This window comes from Tetrao urogallus (genome assembly GCF_951394365.1).
Source record: "Tetrao urogallus genome assembly, chromosome: 16".
In the NCBI taxonomy this organism is placed as follows: Eukaryota; Metazoa; Chordata; class Aves; order Galliformes; family Phasianidae; genus Tetrao; species Tetrao urogallus.
In genome coordinates, this window is record NC_136829.1 from 10,043,770 (window position 1) to 10,069,218 (window position 25,449).

The 25,449-nt window shown below is 53.0% G+C and overlaps 1 protein-coding gene across 3 annotated transcripts; it reads left to right on the forward strand.

Annotated features, from left to right (window-relative positions):
- Nucleotides 1–23,488, forward strand: ZNF512B (zinc finger protein 512B; the record flags this gene model as incomplete). 3 transcript variants are annotated; one of them, XM_079543286.1, is made up of 16 exons in its annotated part: nt 1–115; nt 3,502–3,581; nt 4,320–4,448; nt 4,762–4,934; nt 5,083–5,336; nt 6,109–6,180; nt 7,956–8,090; nt 9,385–9,509; nt 11,998–12,090; nt 12,924–13,022; nt 13,685–13,972; nt 14,550–14,741; nt 20,086–20,187; nt 21,108–21,170; nt 22,790–22,888; nt 23,195–23,488. In XM_079543286.1, 16 exons carry the CDS (start codon nt 1–3, stop codon nt 23,486–23,488), a joined length of 2,313 nt encoding a protein of 770 aa, XP_079399412.1. The 3 variants fall into 3 exon arrangements, with proteins under 3 accessions (XP_079399412.1, XP_079399414.1, XP_079399413.1); XM_079543288.1 differs by lacking the exon at nt 12,924–13,022; XM_079543287.1 differs by lacking the exon at nt 11,998–12,090.
- Between the last annotated feature and the right edge of the window lie 1,961 nt (nt 23,489–25,449).

Consider the following 25,449-nt stretch of genomic DNA (forward strand, 5'->3'; position numbering starts at 1 on the left):
ATGGCGGATTCCTATGCTTGTAAAGGTGGAAGGAAGACTGCAGGTTCCACCAAACCCAGCAAAGAGAGCAGGGCGGAGGCGAGGCTGAACCCTCCAGCAGAGCTCCCCAGGCTGGGTAAGGAACTGCTTTTCTGTCTCTGAATGTGAATGGGCTGGAGGGGACGATCTCACCAAGCATCTGGCTAACGAGATGGGTGTCTCTAAATCTGTTTATCATGGTGCTAGCTAAATGTTATGTGAAAGGGTGGAAAGGCTGAAATGAGTTCAGCCATCTGCTGCCTCCCGTGTCGTACCCCCTGCATGGAGCTCCTCGGGGACCCATGCGCTGTCGCTCTGATCGATGGTGGATTTCACTGTTCAGGCATCTCCAGACCGAAGGAGATTTTCTCCTGTCTGCTTCTGCTGAGCAGAGATGCTCTCAGCCCCTCTGTTGGGCTCACATGTGGCTCTGATCGTGGAGAGTACCAGGGCTGGTGGCATCTTATCAGCACCTTAGAGGTAGAGCAGACTTCGTTTCGGCCCTTCGTTCTGATTTACGTGGACTGAAAGTGATGCAGTGAAGAATGATGAAGGTACCTTGCTGCAGTATCTGGGAAAGTGCCGAGAGAGTGGGAACAAGTATGGGGATTCCCTTTGTCAGGGTAAATAAGGCTTAATGCTGTCCCCAACTGGCAGTTGGTCAGTGAGGGCATGGAGAGGCATCTGGACTGGGAGCTTTCATCCACTTAATTGATGTGCAGCATTACCAAAGTTTTGAAACTTGTGGAAGTTGTAGAAAGGAAAGAAGAGCTGTCCCTAAGGCAAGCTGTGGCCGTGGGCATGCTGGGCTGCTGGATAGGGGTGTACTCTTCTGGCTGCTCTGGGATCTTCTGAATTGGGGTTATTTTGAAGCATTTAGGAGGGAAAGCAGAAGAAAAGAAAGGAGAAGAGTAGCAGGTAATTGCTGTGTTGTGAGATTATGTGGTTCCCAGCTCATACAGTCCCATGATGTGCAGTAGCTCCATTTCACGTGGAGGATGAGGTCCTTCCCTACATAAGCACATAGGAAGAGCTGGGTGTGTGGTCTGAGCGTGCACATAAGAGCAAATTGAAAATGCAAGAGGCATAAGGCAGGTGTGGTGAGCAGGAGTCCTCACAGCCACTCTAAAAGAGTTTTGGAATGAGCCCTGCAATGCTGCTCCAAAGCCTGCAGTTTGGGGGAGTGAGCCTGCAAGATCTTCCCTGCAGCTCTGGAGCAGTGAGGCTGCCTTGCAGGGCCAGATGGGAGGCCTTTTAGGAGTTTTTATGTTCCTTAGAGGTTGCTGCTGTGCTGTACGTGAACAGCCAGCTCTTGCAGATGAGGCCTTCTGAGTTAGTGGGATTCCCGAGGGATGCAGCATCTCCAAATGATGCTTTTATGGGTACCAAAATGAAGCAAACCAGCTGGCTCAGCTTCTGAGGGCTGGGAAATAAATGAGGAAATTGTCTTGCTTGCTATTTTACCTCTGGCCGCTGGGGCAGAAGGCATGAAAATGAAGAGAGCCTATGGTTTTGGCAGGGCTTCTGTAGGTAACTGGCTTTCTGTTTAATCTCTCTCACTTGCTGAGAAATCTGGGATTGGCTTCAGAGTGCCACCAGTGCCAGGCTTGGAGCTGAGCTCTGGTTGCTCAGGAGCTGGGGCCATTGCTGATGCACCTTCTGGCCTCTTCTTCATGTCTGATTTTCACCAGGAAAGCGTGTTTTATAGGTTGCGTTAGTTGAGGTTTTTAATCTCAGCTGCCCTCTGCTAGCTGTTTCGGGTTTCCTTCTCTGGGATGCTTTTTCAGCTTGGTTCTGTTGTCGTAGCAAATGGCTTTCGTTCCTGATCCCTCTCATTAAGCCCCCTCAGACCTCAGTCTGAATGTCGTGCATGAGACTCAGCACTGCTTAAAGCGTGACAGTTTAAGGAGCCTTGCAGCAGTCTCTCCATTCAGGTGGGTCTCTTACAGCCATGCTGATGCTCTGCACGTGTGCTGCTTGCCTCCAGAGGAGTTGGCAGTGCTTTGATCGCCTTGCTTTTGAACAGGCAATTTTCATTCCTCTTGGTTGTTACTTTTGCTTCCTCCTTTTGAGCTGTGCCAACAAGTGCCTGTGCAGGCAGATTTGTACATGCCCCAGTAGGGAGCAGGGTAACAACACGGTCTGAGCTCCCGGGCCCTTCCTTTGTCCATGTGTTGGCTTTTGTACAATTGCAGCCAAGCTATGAGTCGTGCCGAAATCTATGTCAGAAAATTGCCATTTCTATTTCTTGCTATTTCCATCACTTCAGTTCAACTGCCTGACCTCTATTTTCAGAAATTGCCCTGATTTGGAATGTTTCTCTTAGCAATTGTTAGACTCTAAAAGCAGAGCACAAGAGAGGGACTGAGCAGCACAGAGCACCCATGGTGCCAGGGCAGTCATGCAGCACCATCAGCACGGCTGGGTCCTCTGGGAGAGGCTGCTTGTGCTGGAGTTCTTCCGAGCCAGGGGGGTGTGAACTGGCTGCCAGCACTCTGATGGTGAAGATAAACCTGAGCATGTGTCTGGTGAGACTGAAATTGTCCTAGTGAATAGATTTCCTGCCCAGCAGCACCTCACCAAGGCTCTCCAGACCCACAGGGTGACAGCAGAACTCTGCTCCAGCTAGGAAGGATTAAAGTTAGTGTTACAATGGATTGACTTGAGAAACTTCCTCAAGCTCTGCATACAAACCCTGATGAAAGTTGTCGTGGTGTTTGTTCCACTTGGCTCAGTCTCTTCCGGTTGTGAGTTAGGTGAAATCGGGACTTTGCTGTCCTTGTGAGCCTCAGTATCCAGTCTAGGACTTGGCACAGTTCAGTGTGTTTGTGCTTGTGCCCCACACCACCACGTTGGGAAGCTCATGATCCCTGTGGCTGTTTGGAAGTGGTGACAACATCTGGCTGAACAGAGCAGGTTTCTGGATGGGACAGTGAGAATCTGCTGTGAGCACACACAGCCATGGCCCCTCACAGAGGTGTCCGTGTCACCTCTCCTCCTGGTCTGAGCCCCTCCAGGCACTGCCTTACTTGTCCTTCACCCCCTGCCATTCCCATTCCTGCTGCTCCCCGTGGAAGTCAGTGTCCTGCAGCCCCAGGGCAGCTCAGTCCCACCAACCATGCAGAGTGAACAGGGGATTTCAACAGCTGGTTCAGCACACAGATTTCTTTTGCTAAGTAGCATAGTTATGGAAGGATTTCCATCTGACTCAAACAGGAGTATGGCTTTCAGCTCAAAAAGTTTAGTGCTTTGCTTCTGCAAATTAAAGGAGAGCAGTCTGCAAACTGCAGGAGAAGCTGGACTGTGCTCAGTCACCTCCTGCACAGGTGTCTGCAGGTGCATGGACTTTGCATTGAGTTGCAATGAGGGAAGCTGGAATTGCCTTCAGAGGGGGATCTGCATCTTTTGCAGGGCAGCCTGGAGCTGGGCAGACACCATGGTGTAGGATGGGCAGAAGGTGACTTTTGCTACATTTGTTTGCAGGAAATGCAACCAGTGACAAAACCGAGGGCAAGAAGAAAGGACGACCCAAGGCCGAGAACCAGGCACTGAAAGACATCCCTGTAAGAGCCCAGATGAGGTCCCTGCCTCTGCCTTGCTCCCTGCACCACCCACTACAGTCAGCCTTGCTCTGTTAAACCTTCCTTTCAGGTGGTTTAGTCTTCAAAGCAGCATGTTAATGAGCTTAGCAGAATCTTGGGTCCTGTATCCCCTCTGTGCGAGTGCACAGCATCGCTAAGCACCCTGCAAAAACCCTGGTGGGGAGCAGTACCCCCTCCAAATTCTCCTTCCCAGTGCTGTTCCCAGATGAGCTCATTTCTCTCGCAGCCACCTCAGGTTTGGCTAACGATCAGGGAGCACTGGTTGATTTATTCCCCCTAGAATCTTGCAGTTTAATTCCAGCACACTGGCGTGGACAACACACAGAGCAGTTAGTCGTGAGGGAATGAGCACAGTGTGATTTACCACCTGAATGAAATGTGGGGTAGTTAAATCACCCAGGCAATTTCTGGCCTGATTTATTCCCCAGCCTGGCCGGGAGCACGCTGTGTGCCTCAGGAGGCACAGCAAGGTAAATTCTCAGGGGGAACTGAGAGTCTGCAGAGCCTGCAATTCGTGGCTCCATCCCCATGTCTTTCACAGGTGAGAGGGAGCACTGAAACCATTGGGAGGGGACTGGGAGTGGACAGGGATGATCAGAAACCCCATCTGTGCCCCTGGACCTCTCAGAACATAGCGGTGCACCCCCAGGCACGAGGTGCTCATCGCTCAGCTGCGTCTCTCATCTCTCCTGTTCCCAGCTCCCACTGATGAACCAGTGGAAGGATGAATTCAAAGCCCACTCCAGGGTGAAATGCCCCAATTCAGGCTGCTGGCTGGAGTTTCCCAGCATTTATGGCTTGAAGTACCACTATCAGCGCTGCCAAGGGGTAAGGAGACCAGAGGGCCATGTGTCGTTCCCAGTGGCCTTTTACATTGCAGTCTGCAGGGTAAAGCTGCTCTCAGGCCTTATGCCCTTTGAGAAACGTGGGATGAATATGGGGAGGACACAGATGGGCCAGGGACAGGCTGGAAGGTGCTTACAAGTGGGTCCCTCGTGGTTTCGGAGGGAACGTGGACATTTGGGAGCTGTCATGAGGGGAAGGGTATTATTACTCACTGTGTCCATAACTGCACCAGAAAAATGCTGGCCTTGCTGAGGTCTGACATCCACGCCCACCTTTCTCTCCCTTCTCCACACAGGGCGCAATCTCGGAGAAGCTGACGTACTCCTGCTCGTACTGCGAAGCTGCCTTCAGTTCCAAAACCCAGTTGGAAAAACATCGTCTCTGGAATCACTTGGATCGACCAGTGCCAGCCAGCAAAACAGAAAGCAAAGTGCAGAAGGCCATTGGGAAGAGCAGCGGCAAGAAAAGGTACCGGGCTGCGGCTGGGCTGTGCGGTAGCGGCATAGGGATGGCTGGAAGCCTCCATTCCCGTGGTCTGGGATTAGGAGTGGGGAGAAGTGTCAGGACATTTGTCTTTCAACCCCTCTTTAAACAAGCCCTCTGTGCTTTGCCCTAGAGCTGCTGAGAGTTCAGCTTGCCCCACCATCCATCCCAAACAGGCAAAGACGGAAAAAGCCGTGTCCCAGGATCATGCTGAGAATGGCGAATGCCCGGCGGAGAGCCGGGAGAGCAAGGAGTTTCAGATCGCCGCAGCCGAGGCGATTGCAGCTGCCACCCCCACGGCAAAGTCCTCGAGTGGCAAGGATGGCGGGCAGCAGGGGGGCAGCCAGGCATCACTGCAGGAGGAGGACCCGGAGAGGATGAAGCACAGTAAGATGAGAGCCTGGGGCTGTGCTGGTTCAGGAGCCCAGGGGAGGGGGTTCCCGTGGGAAGGGTCCGGGTTGTGATCCAGTGAATGCTGCTGAAGGTTTCTGGATGTAATTAAGCCTTTTTTTTTTTAACATCCTGCTAATTTGCTCCCGTGGTGTCTTGCAGCAGTGAGTTTCACTGTGAGTTAAAAACAGGTAGTAGCTATATAGAAGTATTTCTGTAGTACCTGTGGGGTTGGACGTGGATTGAATTACCTGCAGCATAGCGAGCTGCTTAGTCAGCTTCTCTATCCTGAGTGTGGCATTAAACCAGGCTGAGTGACAAACACATTTTCCTTACCTGTTGGGTGTCAGGAAGCTCTTATTAGCACTGTGTGGCTGGCAGGCAGAGCTGGGCTGAGCCAGGCCATGGTTACCCCTGTCATAGCATGGGTTTGCACTTCTTGCAGCTCCCCAAGTGAACCAGCACCAAATACCTTAGCTTGTGAGGCTCTTGGCACTGAACAGAACCGTGACTTCAGTCATTGAATTGGCCTTCGGTATTATGACTTCTAGTTTTGTGGTGTGTGAAGCAGAATCCTGTTAGTGTTCACTAGGCTGCCTGCTGCATTCAGCATCTCCTTTATTTCATAGTGGTAAAGGCCTCCTTGGGATGATCCCTTTCCTCCTGACATGGAGTGTGTGTACAGCCCTGGCCCTGGGACAGCTGAAATCCACCTGGCAGTAAGGGTATTTGACCAAATCTCTCTCTCTGTTTCTCTCTTTTGAGTCAGGAAGGAAACAGAAAACTCCTAAGAAGTTTACGGGGGAGCAGCCGTCCATCTCGGGAACATTTGGACTAAAAGGTAACATGGATGGATCAGCTGTGGTTTGTAGCTTCACTCTGGGACATTTCAGGGAGAAGCTACAGGGACATTTCAAGCCCTTTCCCCAAGAGCCCTCCCTGTGGTGGAAGTAAAGTGGGAACCACTGTGCACAGAGATGTCATGGCAGAGGAACTGGTGCCTTTGACTCTAAGAGGAAATTGGAAAAGAAAGGCAGTGACATTGTTATCATTGCTACCAATCCAAACTGCTCTTCTTGGGAGCCTTTCCTGGAAAATGAGGGAAGAGAGGGAAGGACCTGGTTAAGTCTGTAACACAGAGTAAAGAGCTGCTGGCACCAGTGAGCCGTGAGGCAGGCGATCTCTGGCTTGGGATGCCACAGTATTGCCAGTGGAGCTGAAAATTATTTCTGCTGAGTAGAATGGTGACACATCCATTCCTCAGACTGTCTCCAGTGCTGGTTGCCCACGTTACAGAAAATGAATTCAAGGGTGAAGAGATGCATTACTGGGATCTTTTCTGAGAGGAGACTCAGAATTTGGCTTCTTCAGCTTGACAGAGCAAGAGTGAGTGGGACTTTGGTCGTGCTCCATCAGCACACCCAGCTGGGTATGGAGGGAAGAAACCTGGAACACCCCCAGCTTGAAAGCAACTGGATTCATGCTGGCTATGAAACTCATTCAACTGAGGAAATAAAACATGCGTTTCTAGGCACTGGAGGAGGCAGCACCTTCCAGTACAAGTCCTGGGGGAGAAGCACTAATGGCTTTGAAGGAATTAAACACACTTACCAAAGAGCAGATGGGATGTGGTCTCTGAGATTTCCTGTCCTCTGGCTCCTGGGAAGTCTGGGTTTGTTTCCCTTAACTTCCCCGCAGAGACTCTGCCACAGACTGAAATGTCTGCTGTGGGTTCCTTGTGAATAAGCCCATTCCCCCATGGTCTACTGCCTCAAATGGAAACTGAACAAGAGCAGGCATTTCCCAGTGTCCCTGTGGTTCAGCATACCATCTGTAACACAACAGAGTTTGCTCCCTGGGGGCAAAGGTGCCTCTAGGGTCATGGGGTGCTGTTTCTGCATGTATGGAGAGCCCTGCTTTCGAGTTCCTCTCCCAGCTCATTCTTTCAGAGCCCTTTCTGGTTTGCAGGCAGCTCAGTGATGGTTGCCATCAGCCAAGGGGACTGTGCTAGGTTTCCTCTTCCTGTGCACCTGTTGCCAGGTCATCTCTGCTCCCCTTTTGTCATTCCTCACCTTCCCAGAAGCCAGCAGGACCAGGAGAGACCTGTGTCCATCATGACAGTTGTGTAGAGAGCCAGTGGTGAGAGGTCCTGGGATATGGTGTCTGGGAACCCAGTTTGTCCAGTTTTCTAAAAGGAATCCTCATTCTTTGGAGGAAGCATTAAGCCTTTCCAGTGCAAGTTCACCAGCAGGAGCATCCCTTTTATATCTTGGACTTGCTATTCAATTGCCTCTTCTGGTTTATTGCAGAATGCCCTTTTGCCTTCTCTCCAGGATGTCTTCTTCCCGGTCTCCCTTGCCACAAGCAGTCTGCCTGCTTTGCCATGGTGTTTCTGTAGTTCCTAAATTGTGAGGACTGAGGGAAATGATTATTTCAGTTTACAAAGCATCACCAGTTATTTATAACATTGTCTGTCGTAATGTGGTCCCACACATACAGCCTTGGCAGACCTACACCTATCTCAGTGTTCCTAGGTCAGAAGTATTTTTCCTGCTATGTGTAAGTTGGTTGGATGCTATTAAAGCAAGTGTTGAAGAAAGTCCCTCCTCACTACAGGTCTCGTCAAAGCAGAGGACAAGGCGAAAGCCCATCGAGCCAAGAAGCTGGAGGGGAGCACCAACATGGAGGAGCTGAAAAAGAAACCTCCAGGAGCTGGTGTGAAGAAGGAAGCAGCTGTGCACCTACCAGCAGGTAAGGCTGGTGGAGGTAGAGCAGAGGCAGCAGCTCTGCATGCAGCCTGGCTGCTTAGCAGCTTGGTCCTCTGCTCTGCACTGAGCCTGCCCACCTGCACAGCCTGTGATCCCTGCTTCCCTCCTGGTCTGGCAGCCTCTGTGCTGGATGAGTTTTCATGAAGGTTTGTGAGCAAAAGCAGAAGCTAGACCCAGCGCAAGACTACAAATAGGAGCAGGCAGTTCCTGTCCTTTTGAGGTGTAGCAGGCTGACCATAATATCGCAGCTGACATCCTGAAAGGGGGTCACTGTGAGGATAAGATGGGTTTGCTGTAAGTGCTGGGAGTTAGCAGCCAGATCCTGGTTCCACCTGGCTTCAGTGTGACCACAGTTCAAAGCAGCTCCTGGGATACTGGCATTTTTGTAACTTCATCTCCATGAGCAATGCCAACATATAACTGACTATGACTGCATCTTCCTGGAGCCCTCAGGGTGCAGCCTACAACCTAGCACAGGCTGACTTTCTCTGGGAGCTCTGACAGCAGGAGGAACGCAGGATGTGCAAGATAAATACAGCTGCAGTACCTTGCTCTGGTTTCAAATTCAAATAAACAACTCTGTGATCTCACAGCCATGCAAAAGATTCCAAATAAACAGACTTGGCGGATTTTATTCAGACCGGGCTTCCCTTGCATGAAACCCAGCACAGTTCTGCTGAGAACACGGCATGAAATCTGGATCTGGGGGCAGGTTTTGGCTGCATGTGTCTTTTATTGTAGGTGTTTTTAAGCTGGACCTGGCCGTTCAAATAAACACACGCCTGGAAGACAACACTCCCCTAGCTGCTTGTTTGTCTGCTGGGAAGAGAAATGCCAGAGAAGCTTTCCAGGCACACATCTGAATGGAGCTGAGGCTCTCACCTTTGTTTCACTTCCACTAATTGTTTTATTTGGCAAGAGGGAGTCATTCTGAGCAGGGCAAGTTCAGGTGATGAGGGGCACTGTAACTCCCAGTATGCAGAATACCAGCAGGAGTTGGAAATGTGAAATGCCACCAAATGCCAGCAGGTCAGGTAACCCACATCAGTGACCCGTTGGCCCTGTTTGCTGCACCTGCAGGAGCAGAGGGACCGGCATGGTTTACACGTGCATGATTTGTTTCCAGCTTTGGTTTGGCCCATGCGTATAAATATCTGTCTTTTAAACATCACAAACTTTCCTGCTTCAGTGCCTTTCAACATGACCAACCCAGGCTTGTGAAAGAGGTGCTCTCTGCTTGTCTCTGGGTGTCACACCTCCCTCCTCTCTCTCACCAGCAAATCCCGAGGACCAGTGGCAGCGGGAAATCAGTGAGAAGGGAGAAGTTGCCTGTCCAACCTGCAGTGTTATAACCAGGAAAACCATCGTTGGGCTCAAAAAGCATATGGATGTCTGCCAGAAAGTAAGAGCTTGCCATACTCAGTCACACAGATCTGGATTTTGGAGGGGATTGGCTGTGTGCATGCGCTGCTTTTAAATGCATATTGGTATTCCTAAAACCAGTTCTGGGCTGTGGCTGATAGAGCACTTGCTAGTCGTCTTCAGAGAGCTGGCTGCCTCACTTTGATACGAATTCACAGGGGGATATAGACACCTAATTCTCATCAATTCAGAATCCCTTTGTGGTCTTGGCCCCTTGTTGCCATATCTCCAGCAGAGTTGGGTATTTCTAGTAGCTAAATGAATAGTTTCAAGGCTGGAGAGATTGTTGGGGTTGTCTCTAATCTGGCCTCCTACAGAGCCCTGGCTGCAGGATTTCACTCTGTGCCATGCCTTGCATCAGGCCAGATAAATTGTGGTTGAATGAGAGCATGTCTCAGTGAGATCCCAAGCCTCAGTGTGCTCGAGCAGACTGTCGAGATGCAGAAGTTTAGTAATGGTGCAGTGAAAAATTGTCTCTCTGCCACACCAGCATCCATCAGAGCAAAGGATTACGTCTTCATCCGTCACCTGGTGTGGGGCAGAGCCATTGCCACAGAAAGCCAACGTGGGATCAATGCCTCCCACTTTGAAAATACTTTGCTCAGCTTTGATTCCACATTCATTTTCTGTAAATGCTTCCTCAGCCTGTGCCTCACTATTTATATGGCAGTGAGAGGCTATTATCCCTTCCAAACCATGCGTTACATTGATGCCAGGCCTCTGCTAGTGTCCTGGCTTCGGTGGAATGGGGATCTTGGCCGTTTTATCTCCTATCTCTGTGCTTTCCAAGCAGCTCCCTAGCCAAGCAGGCTCCGTGTGGGCTGCAAGGCTAGCCAGCCTACCGAATGCAGATCTTTGAGAGCCATCAGGTCTGTCTTCCCCTCTATAAATAGGCCTGTGGGTGCTCAGCCAAGGAATTGGGGCTTGCACAGCCTGCCAAGCTTACGGGGAAGTGGAATCACAATGGCCTTGAGAGCCAGACCTGCCCAAAAGGGCATACCTGTGCTCTGGCTGTGAGAACAGACACACCAGCCCTGGTGGATGTGCAAGCTCCTGCTGTAGGAACAGCTGTGCTGCTCCTTTTTCCCATGAGGCACAGTCCCTCCTGAGGTAACTGTCACTCACGGAGCTGGGGTGCTTCACAGCATCTCTGCTAGAGCAGTCTGTGGCCCAACAAGTTCAGTCCCTGTGTGTGGCTGCAGTTCCACTTCCCAGCAGCATCTCTGCAATGAGCCTATGGCATAGCTGTGCCTTGAGCTGCTCCCATCAGAAAGGAGTTTGGAGTGCAGGCACCCTCTCCGTTTGTTCTCTGCTGTAATATCAGATTGAAGAATTTCTTAGCTGGAGTCTGCCTTCTTTCCTTAGATTTTGGAAAGGAAATAAGGGATAGGAAGGGTTGCAACATGCTTGGATCCGAAGGAGTTGAGGGCAGGTATATCCTGCCAGCATCCCAATTGAAATAGTTTATTAAGATGTGAACATATTGTGTTCTTCAGTGTTAACCAGAGCAGTAAGCCCTACAATGGCTGGCACTGGCATCTGCTGAATTAAGGCTCTTTTAGCATTGACCTTGTTAGGATTGGTGACGCAATCTGGAACAAGATTAACCCATCAGAGCAGAGGTGCAAGTGAGTCATTTCCAGTTGGCTGCTGTGAGGTTTCGTTTTCAAGAGCTCCGTGATGAGGAGGGATTTTCAGCTCTTGTCTGCATTCCCCTTCAGCTGCTAGGCCAGGTTTGAGTGAATGGACTGTGCTGAAGATGGAGCATCCTCCAGGCAGGAAGAGCAGGAACAGCCACAGCCATCGCAATGCAGTCTCCCTGCTGAGACATCCTGTCTCCTAGAGCTCAGAGCATTCCCCTCTTGAGTCAATAAATTCTTGTACTTGCCCCAGCAAAAGTCATCACTCGCTTACTCACTTTCCAAGTTCCCCTTCTGCATCAGTGTGTGCATCATTCAGGAGACCAAGCTGGGTCAAACAGTGGAGTAACATGAGAAGTGTATGTGTGACTGTGTCCTGCAGTGTCTTAATTCTAAACAGTTCGGACACCCAGAAAGCACATCATACACCAGCATCTGTCATGGTTAATAGGGCTGCAGAGAAGAGGCTTCCCGCATGTCAGTAGATCAAAGCTGCTTCTCTGTCCTGACCCTCTCCCAGGAAGACATCAGGTCCAGATGCTTCCAGCCAGTGGGGTTTAAATCTACATGCAAAACTGAACGTTTTCCAAAAATTGGGACACGTGGGTTTGATAACAGTATCCAAATTCCAGAGAGATCCAGACCAACAAAGAGAAAACTGAACTGCAGGCTCAAAGTGGGTCGGGAGGACGGGGTGCTGAGTTGTCTGCTGGGTCCCACCACTGGTATTGGTGCAGCAGCGGCTGCCCATGGGGCTCACTGATGAGCAACCCTTGGAGAACTGAAGGTGTCGGGGCCTCCATGGTGACTTGCCTCTGATTCCTTCAGCTGCAGGACGCCTTGAAGTGTCAGCACTGCAAAAAGCAGTTCAAGTCCAAAGCTGGGCTGAATTACCACACCATGGCTGAACACGTCAGCAAGGTAAGAGAGCTGGGCAGCTCTCATCTCACACCTCATTTCTCCTCTCTTCCTAAAGACGCACATACAGAAGACAAAGCCATCAGCTGTCCACTTTCCTCCGTCTTTACAAAGGAGAGATTCACAACACCATCTCTGCAGTGTCCTGCATGCTGCTTAGTCCAGATGATAGCCTTACCCTTGCTAAGCAAAGCCATTCATTCCCAGGCAGCTGGTTAAACTAATGTTGATCCCTGGGAATAGAGCAGAGAATGGAAAAATAAGACAGGAATTCAAATCCCAGAATGGCGGAAGATTCAGAGTATGGTGAGGTGGATTTTGAGTGGCAAAGCTCTGCCTCCAAAACTGTGCCTGCACACCCAGCACTGGTGGGTTCTGCTTTGCACAGGTCTCAAAATCCGATGTTTTGCTCTCCACCATTTACATGAGAAATAGCAATAAAATTGGTTGTGAACAAAGTCTGGCAGGCAGCTGTTTTGGTGCTGTGCTTAACAAGCCAGTTGTGTCTGCCTGTGAGATACCAGGGCAAGGCATAACCATATTTCTACATGTCCCATGCTTACCAGTTGTGACTTGTCTTTAACCTGTGCATTCATCTCCTGCTCTTTAGCCTGGCTGGTGCAGGAACTGCTCGTCCATTTCTCAATTAACCCTTTCAGTGCAAACACAGAAAATGCATGAGCAAATCTGGTGTTGAACAGCAAAGGCTCAAAGCAGTGGGAGACCCAGCGCGAGGTTCACAGCTGCAGTGAGGCAGGGCTGTACCACCCACTCCTGGCACAGAGGACATGAGTAAATGGTTGACTCTGTCGCTTCTGTTACTTCCTTGTTTCCAGCCTGTTCCTGTGGAAACCGCTGCCCTTGGTGAACAGGAAGAGCGGGAAAGGCTGAGGAAAGTGCTAAAGCAGATGGGAAAACTGAAATGCCCCAATGAGGTATAAGAACGATTCCTGTTTCTTGTTCTCTGAGAAGAAGGAAGGAGGTCCCAGTGCAGAGGGGACGTGTGTCCTCTGGGCATCCCTCGGTGTGCTCGACCTTGCACACGGTTCTGCCTTAGCTCAGCTGTCCCTGTCCCCGTCCCCACCCCCGTCCCTCTGGCTCCCAGTAAGAGGGTGACAGCAGAGCGGGTTGAGGAGCACTGAAGGCCAAATTCTGCCTCCTGAACCCAGCAAGGGGCACAGGGCTGCTGGTGGTGTCCTGGGCACAGTGTAAAAATCAACCCAACAGCACCGAAATGGTGACAAGGCGGTTGCAGACAAGTCACGAACAGGTAACAGGGGCGTGTGGCTGAGGTTTGTCTCTGCAGCTGGTTTGCTCTGTGCGTAGCATACTTGGCATTGCCTGCCTGCCACTCGCTGCTCCCTGCCCGCCGTCTGTCTGTCTGTCTGGGGAGCCCTGTCTGTGTGTCAGAGCAGGGCAGGCAGCACGGGGCACTGGGACTGCTCCCTCTGCCTCTCCGTGTCACCGGGGCTGGTGATCCCCCGTGTCTCAGAGGGGTTTGCAGAGCAGGACGTGTCCCAGCCGTGCCCAGATCGATGGCACCGTAACCGCTTTGTCACGGCCCTCCCTCACCCCTCTCTTTGCCCCACCTCTGCAGGGCTGCGCAGCCAACTTCTCCAGCCTGATGGGCTACCAGTACCACCAGAAGCGCTGTGGGAAGCAACTCGCCGAGGCTGACAAGCCTGTCTTCAGCTGCCCCCACTGCGGGAAGAAATACAAATCCAAGGCTGGCCACGATTACCATGTACGGTCAGAACACCCGGCCTCAGTGAGCCCCCCAGACACCTCTGCAACCCGAGAAGTGGGGCCATCCCTCCCTGGGGGTGACTGCAGAGCTGCAGAGCCTGTGGGCAGGAGCGAGCCAGGCAGAGCCGGGCCAGGCAAGGCAGGTGCAGACGTCAGACTGATGTTCTCTCCATTCACATTACCACGCGTGTGTGTTGTACCATGCAGTTTAGGTGGGGAGCAAGCAACAGCTCTCCCTGCCCCTCTACAAAAAGCAGGGAGCTGTTTTTAAGTGAGGGGAGTGACCAGTAATTCCTCTGTCCTCCAGCCAGCTCTCCATCCCTGGTTGCAAAATATCAGACTGTGTCCTCAGGGCCAGCTACTCACAAGCCCTGGGGTGGCGGGATCTGTCCCTGGGGAGCATCCTTTTCTGTTCTGTTGATCCCTGCTGGCACTGCATCTGACTCTGATAACCCTGTAACTAATAAATGGGGATGTTTGTACAAATGAGAAGCCTGAGAGTATGGAGGAATGCCATCAGCAGTGCTTAGGCTGGGTGGCGGTGGGAGGAGGTAGTTGTGTGTGTGCCTGTGGCCCCCACCTTGGCGTGCTGGTGTTTCTGCAGCCCTCTCCAGCACACAGCAGGTTGGCAAACACATAACCTGAGCCTGAGTGTCTGCATCCCAGGACTGGAGCTTACCTCTTCTCCCCTGCTCATAGCAATATCTCTTTTGCAGCCGCCAGAGGAGCCAGAGGTGAAGCCAGAGCCCACCCCCATAGAGGATTTTGAAAGGACCCCGAGTGGCCGCATCCGTCGCACGTCGGCTCAAGTGGCCGTCTTCCACCTTCAGGAGATAGCAGAGGATGAGCTCGCCAGGGACTGGACCAAACGGAGGATGAAGGACGACTTGGTGCCCGAAACTAAGCGGGTAGGAGGATTTGCTTTCTCCTTGTTTCGGGCTGGGTGTACACAGAGATCCTGGAAGGGCAGCGTGGCCCCAGGTGGCTGAGCCCTCACATGTCTCGTATGCTGTGTATTCAGTGAATTAGCAGTGATGGTAAATGTAGTGCTGAGCAGCCCACCTAGCAGTGGAAGTGCCTTTTCACTACTGCAGCCTGTCGTGTGCTGTCCTGCAGTGTGTGCTCTTGGCACACTGTCCTGCAGAGGCACTGAGCTCACTGACTTGCAGCAGGCAGGCAGGAAACTAGCACACGAACAAACTGGCATCATTCATATGTGTCCTGGCATCTCCATGAGGTGCCCAGCTTAGAGAAGGATCAGGCCGTGGTGCCACCACCTGTCTTGGAGCAGAACTGGAAGTTTAGAGCTAGCGCTCACTGAGCACTTTTGATTTCCCCAGTGTGTTTCCAGATGACTTCAGCTGTAATGCATTTATAGCATAAAAATAACCAAGCCCAAAGGAGCTGTTTCATTTTAAATGCTCTGCAGTCCTCAGGGAGGAGAGGTGTTGTGCTGTCTTTCCCCCTTTCACTCATTCTTCTTTTCCTCCTTTCTATTGACTTTGGGTATTGGACACCAGACCTATGTGTGAGTGTACAAAGACATCAGAAAGGTTTCAGCCCCTGGCACAGCTGCACCATGACATTCCTTTGTGCTTTTTATGAGACGTTTCACATGTTCAGAGTCTGATTGTTTAATGTGAGCCCCACATCAGTGCTAAGAAAACAACATGCAGGGAGGATGGTGGAAGCAGACTGGGGTTGAAAAGCAAGAGAGAGGGGAGTTGGACCAGATCCCAGGTGGCAAACAAGGCTCTTGGTCTGAAGGAGTGGGACCTTGAGCCCTGCACGTGCTGCTGTTCCTGCTGTCCCCAGCTGTGCCAGGCTTGTGTTGCACAGATAAATTTGAGGTCAGTGCAGGGAGCAATGCGTGTGTAGCTGTGAGTGTCTGTCTCTGGGCACGTCTTGCAGTGGCTGTCACGTTTCCTTGACAACATTCTCAAATATCAGCTGCTCAGTCTGTGCCATCTTTTCTTGAGGCGCAGTGCTGGGGGAGGTGGGAGACAGTGGGAGCTCTGCTGGGTCCAGCACTGCTGGGTAGCACCTTGCATCGCTCAGAACCAGCTTGTGTTTAAAAAGTACTTCAGTTAAGTGTATGGAAAAACATTCCAGCATCCCCCAAATACAGCAAAAATAGCTGTTTCCTCAGGATCAGATTCAGCCGTGCTGGCAGAACTGTTCTGCAGTGGGTCCGGCCCTGGGCTGCGCAGGAGCAGAGGTCAGCATCCCTGTATCCCTGCGTCCCTCTGCATTGCTCCAGCACTGCTGCTGAGCACAAGCTGTGGCAGTCCTTCCGAGGGATCTGGCAACCCAGAGCTGCTGGGGCTGCAGCAAGACAAATGCAGGCCAACCACGACCAGGGCAGATGGTTCCCAGCACGCCGCCACCTCTTCTTCCCACGGGCTGCTTCCAGTTGTTGGATATATGCTGCCGACCCACAGGCCCCTCGCTGGACCCAGGGAGAGGTGAGATGCTGGGGGCCAGCAGCAGATTGCCTCTGCACCAATGCCATCTCTGCAAGATCTGCAGCATCCCAGATGGATCGATGCTTCCCAGCTCCAGGCAGCTCCCAGCAATGGTTGGATGTGCCCAGGCTGCTCGCCGTTTGCTTCAGAGCTCTGTCCCCAAGCTCCCAGTGACCCACTGCAACCCTCATGCCACAGCTGTTCCTGGCTGGGGAGGGATTGTGGCTCCGGATCCCGTTGGTGGCCCATGGTGAGATGCATTCGCCTTTTCCCAGGAGGGTGGATTCCTTCGCACCAAAGCAATGGCATCAGAATAAACGATTGCTGCTCAGATCCCAGGCCCTGCAATGCCTTCATTCTGCACTAACCAAATCCAGCACTTCTAAATATACACTGGAGTCTTATTTTCTCGCACTGATCTTTATTTGCCTCTGGATAAGCTGAAACAGATGGGGTATTTCACAACGGCCGCTTGCTGAGGATGTCAGATGGGGAAGGACACACCCCTGCTGCTTTTCTGGGAAAAATCCCCTTTCAGAAGCTCCATGAAGATGTTGCCGATCCTCTGAGTCTCCTCTGGCCTTTGCTGGAGCCATCCTGCACCCTACCCACTGTACCATACACCTACCTACTGTAAGGCTCAACTCTGCCCCTGTGCTGCGGGAGGATTCCAGCTTTGGGCAGGAGGGGCGAGAGGTTGGGAGTTACCACCTGGGCTGGGCCCTGCAATCCCTGTCTGCAGAGGAATGCCCTGACCCTTTTTGGAGGCTGGCTTCAGAGAAGCAGCCCCGTAGAGAAGAGGTGAGATGGGATAAAACGCTGTGGAAACCCAGTTTAGGTTTGATCCACATGGTTTGATGCTTTCTCTGCATCCCTGTGAAACAGCTTGTGCTCTCAGAGGTTTTTAGGGGAAGGATGTCTTTTTGCCACAGTGTGCTCTGGCTCCATACCCTGGTCCTTCCTGGACTCTTCAGGGAACAGTTTGCTTTTGTGCTCGCTCCTGGAGAGAGCTGCCTGCCTGCTCTACTCAAGCTGCTTTAGACTGCTGGGTTAATGAGTTATTAATCGGTGACAGCTCCAGGTGGGGTGCCTCATTTCTGGTTGCAGCGAGAAGGGAAGGTCTGGTCCCAGATGAGCTTTGTGCCAGAGCTGTTGGGTTCATGTGGTGGGAGGGAGGGGCAGAGGGGGGCACACAGCCACCCCATCCCCAGCCTTTGGGGTCTGCTCATGGCACGGGGTCTGCATGGCACTGCGGTGCCAGGCTGCTCTCACACGTGGCCAGGCGGGCCAGGGCTGTGAGTCCTGGCAGAGTCACTGCTCTCAGCAAAGGGCTGGTGTAGGCCAGTTTGAAAGCTGGAGGGCAAAAGTCATCTGCGGGCTCGAGTCTTTAAGAAAACCCCATACTGGAACCAGAATACATTCTAGACCAGAAAAATCTGGCTGAGGTCTATCTCCCAACACAATGGCTCTGCAGTCCCCGCAGAAGTCCTGAAGCTGGGCTGAGCCCTGCAAACTCATCTCACTGGTGAGCTGAGCCAGATCCCAGTGCAAGTTCAGGTGAGGACCACACGGGGACCTGTCCTTCCTCCCTGCCCTCTCTCGAGAGCCCTGGCTGGGTGGCAGAGCTGCCCTGTGCATTGCAGCAGCTTCCAGCCCACCGCCGACTGTGCTTTGGCTTTGCCTCCAGGATGGAATGAGCTGTGGTTTCCGTGGGGCAGGAGCACGGGGCGACCCGAGGGGCTGAGGACCCCGTACCGCGGCAGGTCTGTTGGAGGGGAAGATGTTGGCTGGGGCCGAGGCAGAACACATGGTTCTCATTTGTTGCAATATATTTTGGGGAAGGGGAGAGCTGTCTGGGGAGCAGAGAGGATGGAAATATGAAAGTTAATTAAATAAAACTGTCAGTCAAAGAGAACGAGCCTTCCCACCCTAGCATCCTTCAACTGTTCAGGGGAGATGGGCCGTGGCCAAAACCAGTTGTAGTCGTTTAACGATTTGGCCATGAAGATTTTCACTTACGGGCTGTTTGAGGAAAATAAATGGTAGAAAATAAAATATTCCATGCCTGGGGCTCCTTCTTAATAGAGACATAAAGATGGCTTTGACATTCCTAGAACCGCAGCGCCCTGGGAAGACGTGGGATGTGCATGTTATTGTGCAGTGCCTGTTGGAGCGGAGCGGGGAGGGATTCTTCTCTGCAGTGGGATCCGGAGCAGCGGAATCCGCATCTCTGAGCATCTCCCCCCACCTCCTCCTTGGGGACACGCAGAGGGAGAGGTTGTTGCTGGGGCTGTGTGCGGTTACCATTAATGTTTGCTCATTCATGGGATTGATTGGCTTTTAATTAAGGAGGCCGGCTGGCATCCCAGCTCTCAGCATCAATGACAAAAAGGGAGCCCTGTGTTCTCCCCCGGAGGTGGCATTGCCTTCCCCGAGTGGTTGACGAGCACCATCCCAGTGCTTCAAAGAGCTCTGCTGGCATCCTCGTGGCTGCAGAGCACGACAGAACCACAGCACACCAGGCCTTGGGGCATATTTCCACATCCATCCTTAGTAACGTCCCTACCGCCGTTTCGCAAGTCCTTTTGCCCCTTCTCCCTTCCCTGGCTGCGTGCCGAGGTGAGGGCAGAGGGGACCTCCTGAGTTGATGTGACAACATCTACAGCCAACCCTCGCCATCACTGGTACCTCAGGCTCAGTGGCAAGGAGGAGGAGGTTTTGGAGCAGCACGACCCAGCTGGACAAAGGCAAATCTGCTGCTTATCAGCACGTCCAGGAAAAGTCACAACTGGGAAACAAATACAGCCAGCCACCTCCCTGCATTGTCAGGAACGGGAGTGCAGAGTTCGACATGCACACTTGGATGAAACAGCTTGGGTTTGCACTTCTCTGCAAGCGTGGTTGTGCACGTCTCCTGTCTGGAGAGCAGGGATATATCAGTGTGCCAGTAGAGCTGCAGGGCCTTAGAGCTGCTCAGGTACCTGCACCCACTCACTGCGACCTGTAAGCTCACCCTGCCATGCTCTGCCACCGAGCAAATTGGGAGTTGAGGACATGATCAGCGTCCCTGCAGAGCTCCTGTTGGCGCACATATGGCCAAGGGCAGCTCTGTGCTGCAGCCCCATGGAGCATATAGCCACAGGTAGGGCCGTGTGCCACAGCGGGCACTGGGCATGAGGTGCCACAGCTGCTCCTGTGTGTGCTGAACATGCAGAAAGAGAGTGGGAAGGGCCAGCCCGCTGTGCTAAACCTCCAAGTCACTAATAAAGTAGTAATTAAAAGCACTTGGGAAGAGCTGCCCTGCCAGGAGAGGCAGAGACACAAGAGCCTTTCATTGTTTAATAGGCTCTGCTCATTATTGGGTGGAAGGCAGCCATGCAGGCTCTTCAAACTTGGCATCATCCCCTCTGCCCAGTGTGCAGGGCTGTTTGTTCTGTGGGTTATGAAACATGGCCGAAGGGCAGCTGTGACACAGGGCACCAATAGCACAGGGCCTGGCCCCGTGCAGCACTGGGGTATGTGCCCAGGGAGCAGGAGCACGAGAGACTTTTGTCACCACAGAGGTGGCCACGGTTCTTGCCCTGCTATTCCTGCTGTCCTGTCCCTTCACTGGTGGAAGGAGAGCCACTCCCAGGGGGTGACATCCTGTAGGGCAGCTTCCCAAAGCATTTTTGGCCTCACTTTACTTCCATGGTAGGGGCAAAAACCCATTTGGTTTTGCCTAAGGACTCCACCAAGGATGGGACCGGTGTGTGCCACTCCAGTAATCATCTCCCATTGTTTGCAGCTCAACTACACCCGGCCAGGACTTCCAAAGCTGAATCCAAGGCTGCTGGAAAGCTGGAAGAATGAAGTGAAGGAGAAGGGCCACATCAACTGTCCCAATAACGTGAGCACCTTTTCTCTTCTCTGGACCAGTCTGGTTTTGCTCTGCAGGAGGCAGGGGGAGTTTGAGGGGCAAAAACCCACCAGTGTCAGGTTCTTATTGGGTACTGCTCAGTCCCTGAGTCCCTGAGTGCTGCTCAGTCCCTGGCACCGGGGTCAGGCTGCACCACGTGCTTTGGACTTTGCTTGTGGGGAGCTCTCAGCACCAGCACTGGGGGAAGGCTGCACAATCTGTGCTAAGCCTTTTTCTGCACCGAACCTGCTTTTCCCAGAGCAAAGCTGGAGCTGGTTTTAAGTCTTTTTATATGTTCTTTTTTTCTTTTTTTGAAGTGCTGGGATAGGCAAAGGCCTCCAGGACATGGTATGTGTGCTCCATCTCGCTGTAAAGCACAGCCTTGGCCTGAGCTCGCAGGGAGATGAACTCCACCCTCGTGCTGGGCCAGTGATTTATAATCTGAAACAAAGCCTTGGTAATGGGAAATTTGAACGAAACTGTTACCACAAGGCCGAGGGAGACGCGCTGCCTAATTAATGTCATACACAGGCACTTTGAAAAGACGTTGCTCAGAAACTGGTCATGCTGCTGCCCGGGTGATTTCTCTCCTTCATTAAGCGTCTGCTGTGGCTCCAAGAACTCCTGTAGCCCAGCAGGACCTCCTGACTGCTCCCAAATGTACGTTTTTCACGGAGACATTTAAGGGAGACATTTTTCAGCTCGTTGTAGAAGGATGTGGCCACATGACTCCCATTAGCACTAATAGGAAACGTGTGACCGGAGCCCTGGGTGCCTCGCAGAGCATTAACCTCATGCTGCTCAGCCCAGACCTGTGGCCTTGCTGGCACAGCAGGCTCCTGGACGTGGGATGGAGGAAAGCACAGAGATGAGGGATCATGGCAAAAACCCTCCTCTGTTTGTTTCTGCAGTGCTGTGAAGCCATTTACTCCAGCGTCTCGGGGTTGAAAGCTCACCTGGCCAACTGCAACAAGGTAGGTTCCTCATTTCACAGGTTTGGCTCGATGGTGGCATTGGTTTTGTCCTTCCATGCCCACGGCTCGTTTGAGAGTAGCATTCCTAGGGACAGTGACATGGGTTAAAGGACTGTGACCACATCCCTGTGGCTTCCAGCCAGCACTGGGAGGGGTGGAAGCTGCCTGCAGTGCCCTGGCTGAGGGCAGGGTATGAGCTCTGCAGAGAGGGCTGGCTGAGTGACACGCTGCCATCAACATGTCACTGCCCAGCTGTGGCACTGCTGCAGAGCCCAGCGCCATCCTGGGCAGGATCACACCCACAGCCATGGTGTCACGTCCTGCCCGATGGAAGTCACAGAGAGGACTTAACCAAAACCTGAGCCTTGGAGGAGAGCTCTCTCCTGTGCAAACCCCAGAACAACGCATAGCAGCCCCTGCACAGCTCCTGCAGCTCCCAACTCATCTGTGGCCGGGGCCAGCACCTGGTGTGGGATTCCGGTTGCCTTCAGCCACTGCGGGAGGAATGCTCAGCATAGGGAACTGGGTAAGAGCTCATAAAGCTTTATACCCTGAAACATTTCCAGCTGCAGCTTCCATTGAATGCAGCTTCCAGGAGGCAGCTCCAATAAATACCCCATCGTTATTAAGAACACAAACTCCAGCACTCCTCCAGCACTAGCTGGAACATCAGCCCCTAATGAGATCATTTAGAAAGTGGGCTGCAGAGATCCGGCAGAAGAAGTATTCATCCAGGATAAAAGTACAAGCTCAGGAGGCTGCAGCAGTTCCTTTGCTGGCATGCAGAACCAGCAAATGGTTTCAGGGAGAAAATGGAGCCTTTTTCCAGCTGCCGTTGTTGCCACTGCTCTGATGCTGCGCACAGAAAGCAGCCAGCAGTTGGAAGAACGTTTTTTGTATACAGCTGCACCCCCAGGTCAGGTGAGCCTGGCGTGGCCCACAGCACAGCTGGGCACTAAGAGTGGAGGAGGCTCCCAGGCACAGCCCACCCTCACATGGGCCAAGATGATCCTTACATGAGGATTTATGGGGCCAGGCTGCCCACATCCTGCCTGTCTCCCAAACGGGAACCCTGTCTAGCTGCGGATTTACGGCGCAGAGCCAGCTATGGGGAAATCCCCACGGAGTGGATATATTGCCTGAAGAGGCCCATCCATAAACCCCTCGTCAATAGAGAACACATTATCTCCCCCGAGTCGTGAACTACGGCAGAGCCGGGAGATCAGTCATCCCCAGAAGGGCTCTAATGACAGAAATCCAGCAGTGGCTGCGTCTCCTCGCCAGCATAAAAGGAAAATTAGGTGAGCCTGTCGGACATAAATTAGCTGAGGGCTCAGTCCCAGTAGATCACAGATCTGCTGACAGTGAGGAAATGAGCCCACGTGGCCATGCGGACACACGCCGTGTCAGCGCAGCACCAGCACAGCTATGGCTGCTGCACGGCCAGCACTCGCTGCGTGCGGAGCAGAAGGTGCAGCTGTGGCAGTTCTGGTGCTTTAGAAAGGAATGTTTCTTTTCTGTTGCTTCTGGGTTGAAGTGTCAGCCTGCTTTGGCTGGGAAGGAGAAGGGAGGGGTGTGTTGGCTCAGCGTGGGGTGCAGCAGTGCGCTCTGTCTTGCAGGGGGAGCATTCGGTGGGCAAATACCGCTGCCTGCTGTGCCAGAAGGAGTTCAGCTCTGAGAGTGGGGTCAAGTACCACATCATCAAGGCTCACTCGGAGGTAAGAAAGCTCCACTTTCAGGTCCCTGCCATGCACTCCTGCTGGCTCTTTCCTTCTCCAGCAAGGAGCAGAGCACGGCAGCTCCCGTCAGTAGTGGTGACGTGGTGGCGTGGCACAGTTTTGGCATCCCAGGCTGAGGGGCTCGGTGTCCCCAGCACCCACAGGCTGATGCCAGTCTGTGTGCCCTTGGGGAGGTGATAGCAGTGGGGCATGGGGGGGTGAGAATGTGGGGAAAGAGGGCAGGAAGGTCCTCAGGCAGCCCAAGGCCAGTCGCTAACCATCTCTGTTGTAACCCCGTGGACACAGAACTGGTTCCGAACCTCCTCAGAAACAGCCCGGAAAAAGAAAAACAGGGAGCAGCTTTCATCCAGCAAGGAGGAAAAAAAAAAAAGCACAAACGGGAAGAAAAGAGGAAGAAAACCCAAGGAGAGGCCTCTGGAAACATCCCTGAAGAACAGAGAGAGCGTGGCAGCAAAGACTAATCACAAGAAAAGCCCTGAGCACTGGGAGGGCTCCCGATGCAGCTCCGATGGAGATGAGCGTGGCCCCAAAGCTCCCAGCCAGCGCAAGGGGGGAGTCAGCAAGGTGCCCGAGAAGTGAGCATTCAGAGACTCATCTGCAAGGATTCGTTTACAGCCCAGGGTAACAGGGTGGGGGTCGCTCCCAGTTTTCCACCCCCCTCCCCTTCCTTCTCTCACTCCCTTTTTTTTTTTTTTTTTTTTTAACAAAAAAAAAAAAGTCAAAAAAAAAGACAGGAAATACCAATTAACCACTTTAAGCAAATCATGGACCTTGTTTCACACTGGAAAACAAGCAGGATTGAGCAAGCTGGACCACTCTCGCCCCCTCTGCCCATGTACACACCCCTGAGGCTGTGCCCGTGCCCGGGGGGGGGCCCTGCTGACGTCCCCTCCCAACCTTCCACCTCTGTGCAAAACTGGTGATGCTTGAGCAAAAGAAAAGTGCAATAGAAGCAGAGCCGGCATTGGATCCCCACCTGCTCTTGGACCCCTATGGCTGCAGCCTCCCAGGACGGTGTTCCCAATGATGCTCGTCCCGTGCAGGCAGCCTGGAGAGGTGGGAAGGGACAGGGGACAGCAGGGCCTGGCAGCAGACATCGGGTGGCACTTTTTTGCTGCAGCATTGGGGCCGTGCATCAGCAGGGACGTGCCTTGAGACGTGTGTGGCGCAGGGCTTTTGCGGTGGCACCAGGAGGGGACGGCGCCCAGGTGCTGGAGCTGATGGGAGAGGGGTTGCTGCAGGATGGGTCTGGTTTGGGGTTTAACTGAAAGTTGCAGAACGATGTGAGCGTGGTGAGGGGAGGGATGGAAGGGCGAGCGGTGGGACAGAGCGGTGCCTGAGGGCGCCTGGGGGTCCTCATCCCAAAGATGATGATTTGGGATTGGGGGAGCAGGTGTTTGGTCACCCAGCTCCTGCGCTGGGCTGCGGGCAGTGTGCAATGGGGACACGGGGCCAGCATCAAGTGACAATCATGGGTCCTGCTTTCGGGTGAGTCCCCACCGCTGGGCACGTTGCAAGCCGAGCCTTGGGGCAGGGTCACTGCAGGGCATTGTGCCATCCTGGCTTTATTTTGTGTCTGTCTTCCCACACTGGTGTCACTGTGACACCTGGCTTGGAGGAAGCGCCCCAGACCGAGATGTGTCTGTCAGGAACCAGGCTACCTCTGTCCCTGGGTTGTGGACACGTCTCGCTGTGGTTTTCTCTCGGTAACGGAGCAGAAAACCTTAATTCTGGTTTTCCCGCATTCTTCCCCATATCGTGGCTCAGGAAGGCGACCTTTGAGGGAGAAAAGGTTCTGCTTTTACTGTGTTTGCTTGAAATCTCAGCCCTCGGTTTCCTTCGCTGCTCTTCACAGCCCATCTCAGCACCATCCCTGCTTGGGAACGACTCGCATCCTTTCCCACCGATGCTGCGTTGCTGCAGATGGGGACAGCAGCAGAAGAGGGGCAAAAGGCAGAGCTGAGCAAAAAGGGGGGGGGGAGGTGAGCAGGGATGGCGTCCTGCCCTGCAGGCTGCTCTGACAGAGGGGAGCTGGGATGGGTCGGGGTTTGGGGACAGTGCTCCTGGCACCAGGCTGTGCTCCCAGCCTGCAGCTGGCTGGGGTGCAACTCTGAGCCCCGCGTGAAAATGGATCCCTGGGGAAAGGGAACGTTGTTATGAGGAATTGAACCAACCTAGTGGTCATAGAAGTGCAGGGAGGTGCTCCTCCCCAGTCAGTAATGGGCAGGGCTGCGTTTGGAGGCAGCCCCAGGGACCTGCTGCTGGGAGCTTTGGGGCAGAGCGAGCACACATCCCTTGAGGCCAGGTCTGCCTGGTAATGCAGAGAAACGTTTTGCTTCGCTTTGCTTTGCTCTGGGCAACCTTCATTTCCCATTCCAAAGCAATGCCGGGAGCAGCAGCGCTGGGTTGGTGCTGGTTGGGTGCTCTGGGGCAGCACCAGCAGGCAGGGCTGAGATCGGTGTGATACGGTGAGCTCAGCATCTCCTTATCCCCATCCCACCGGCATCCCCTGCTCCTGGGCACCACAGCCCCACATCCTG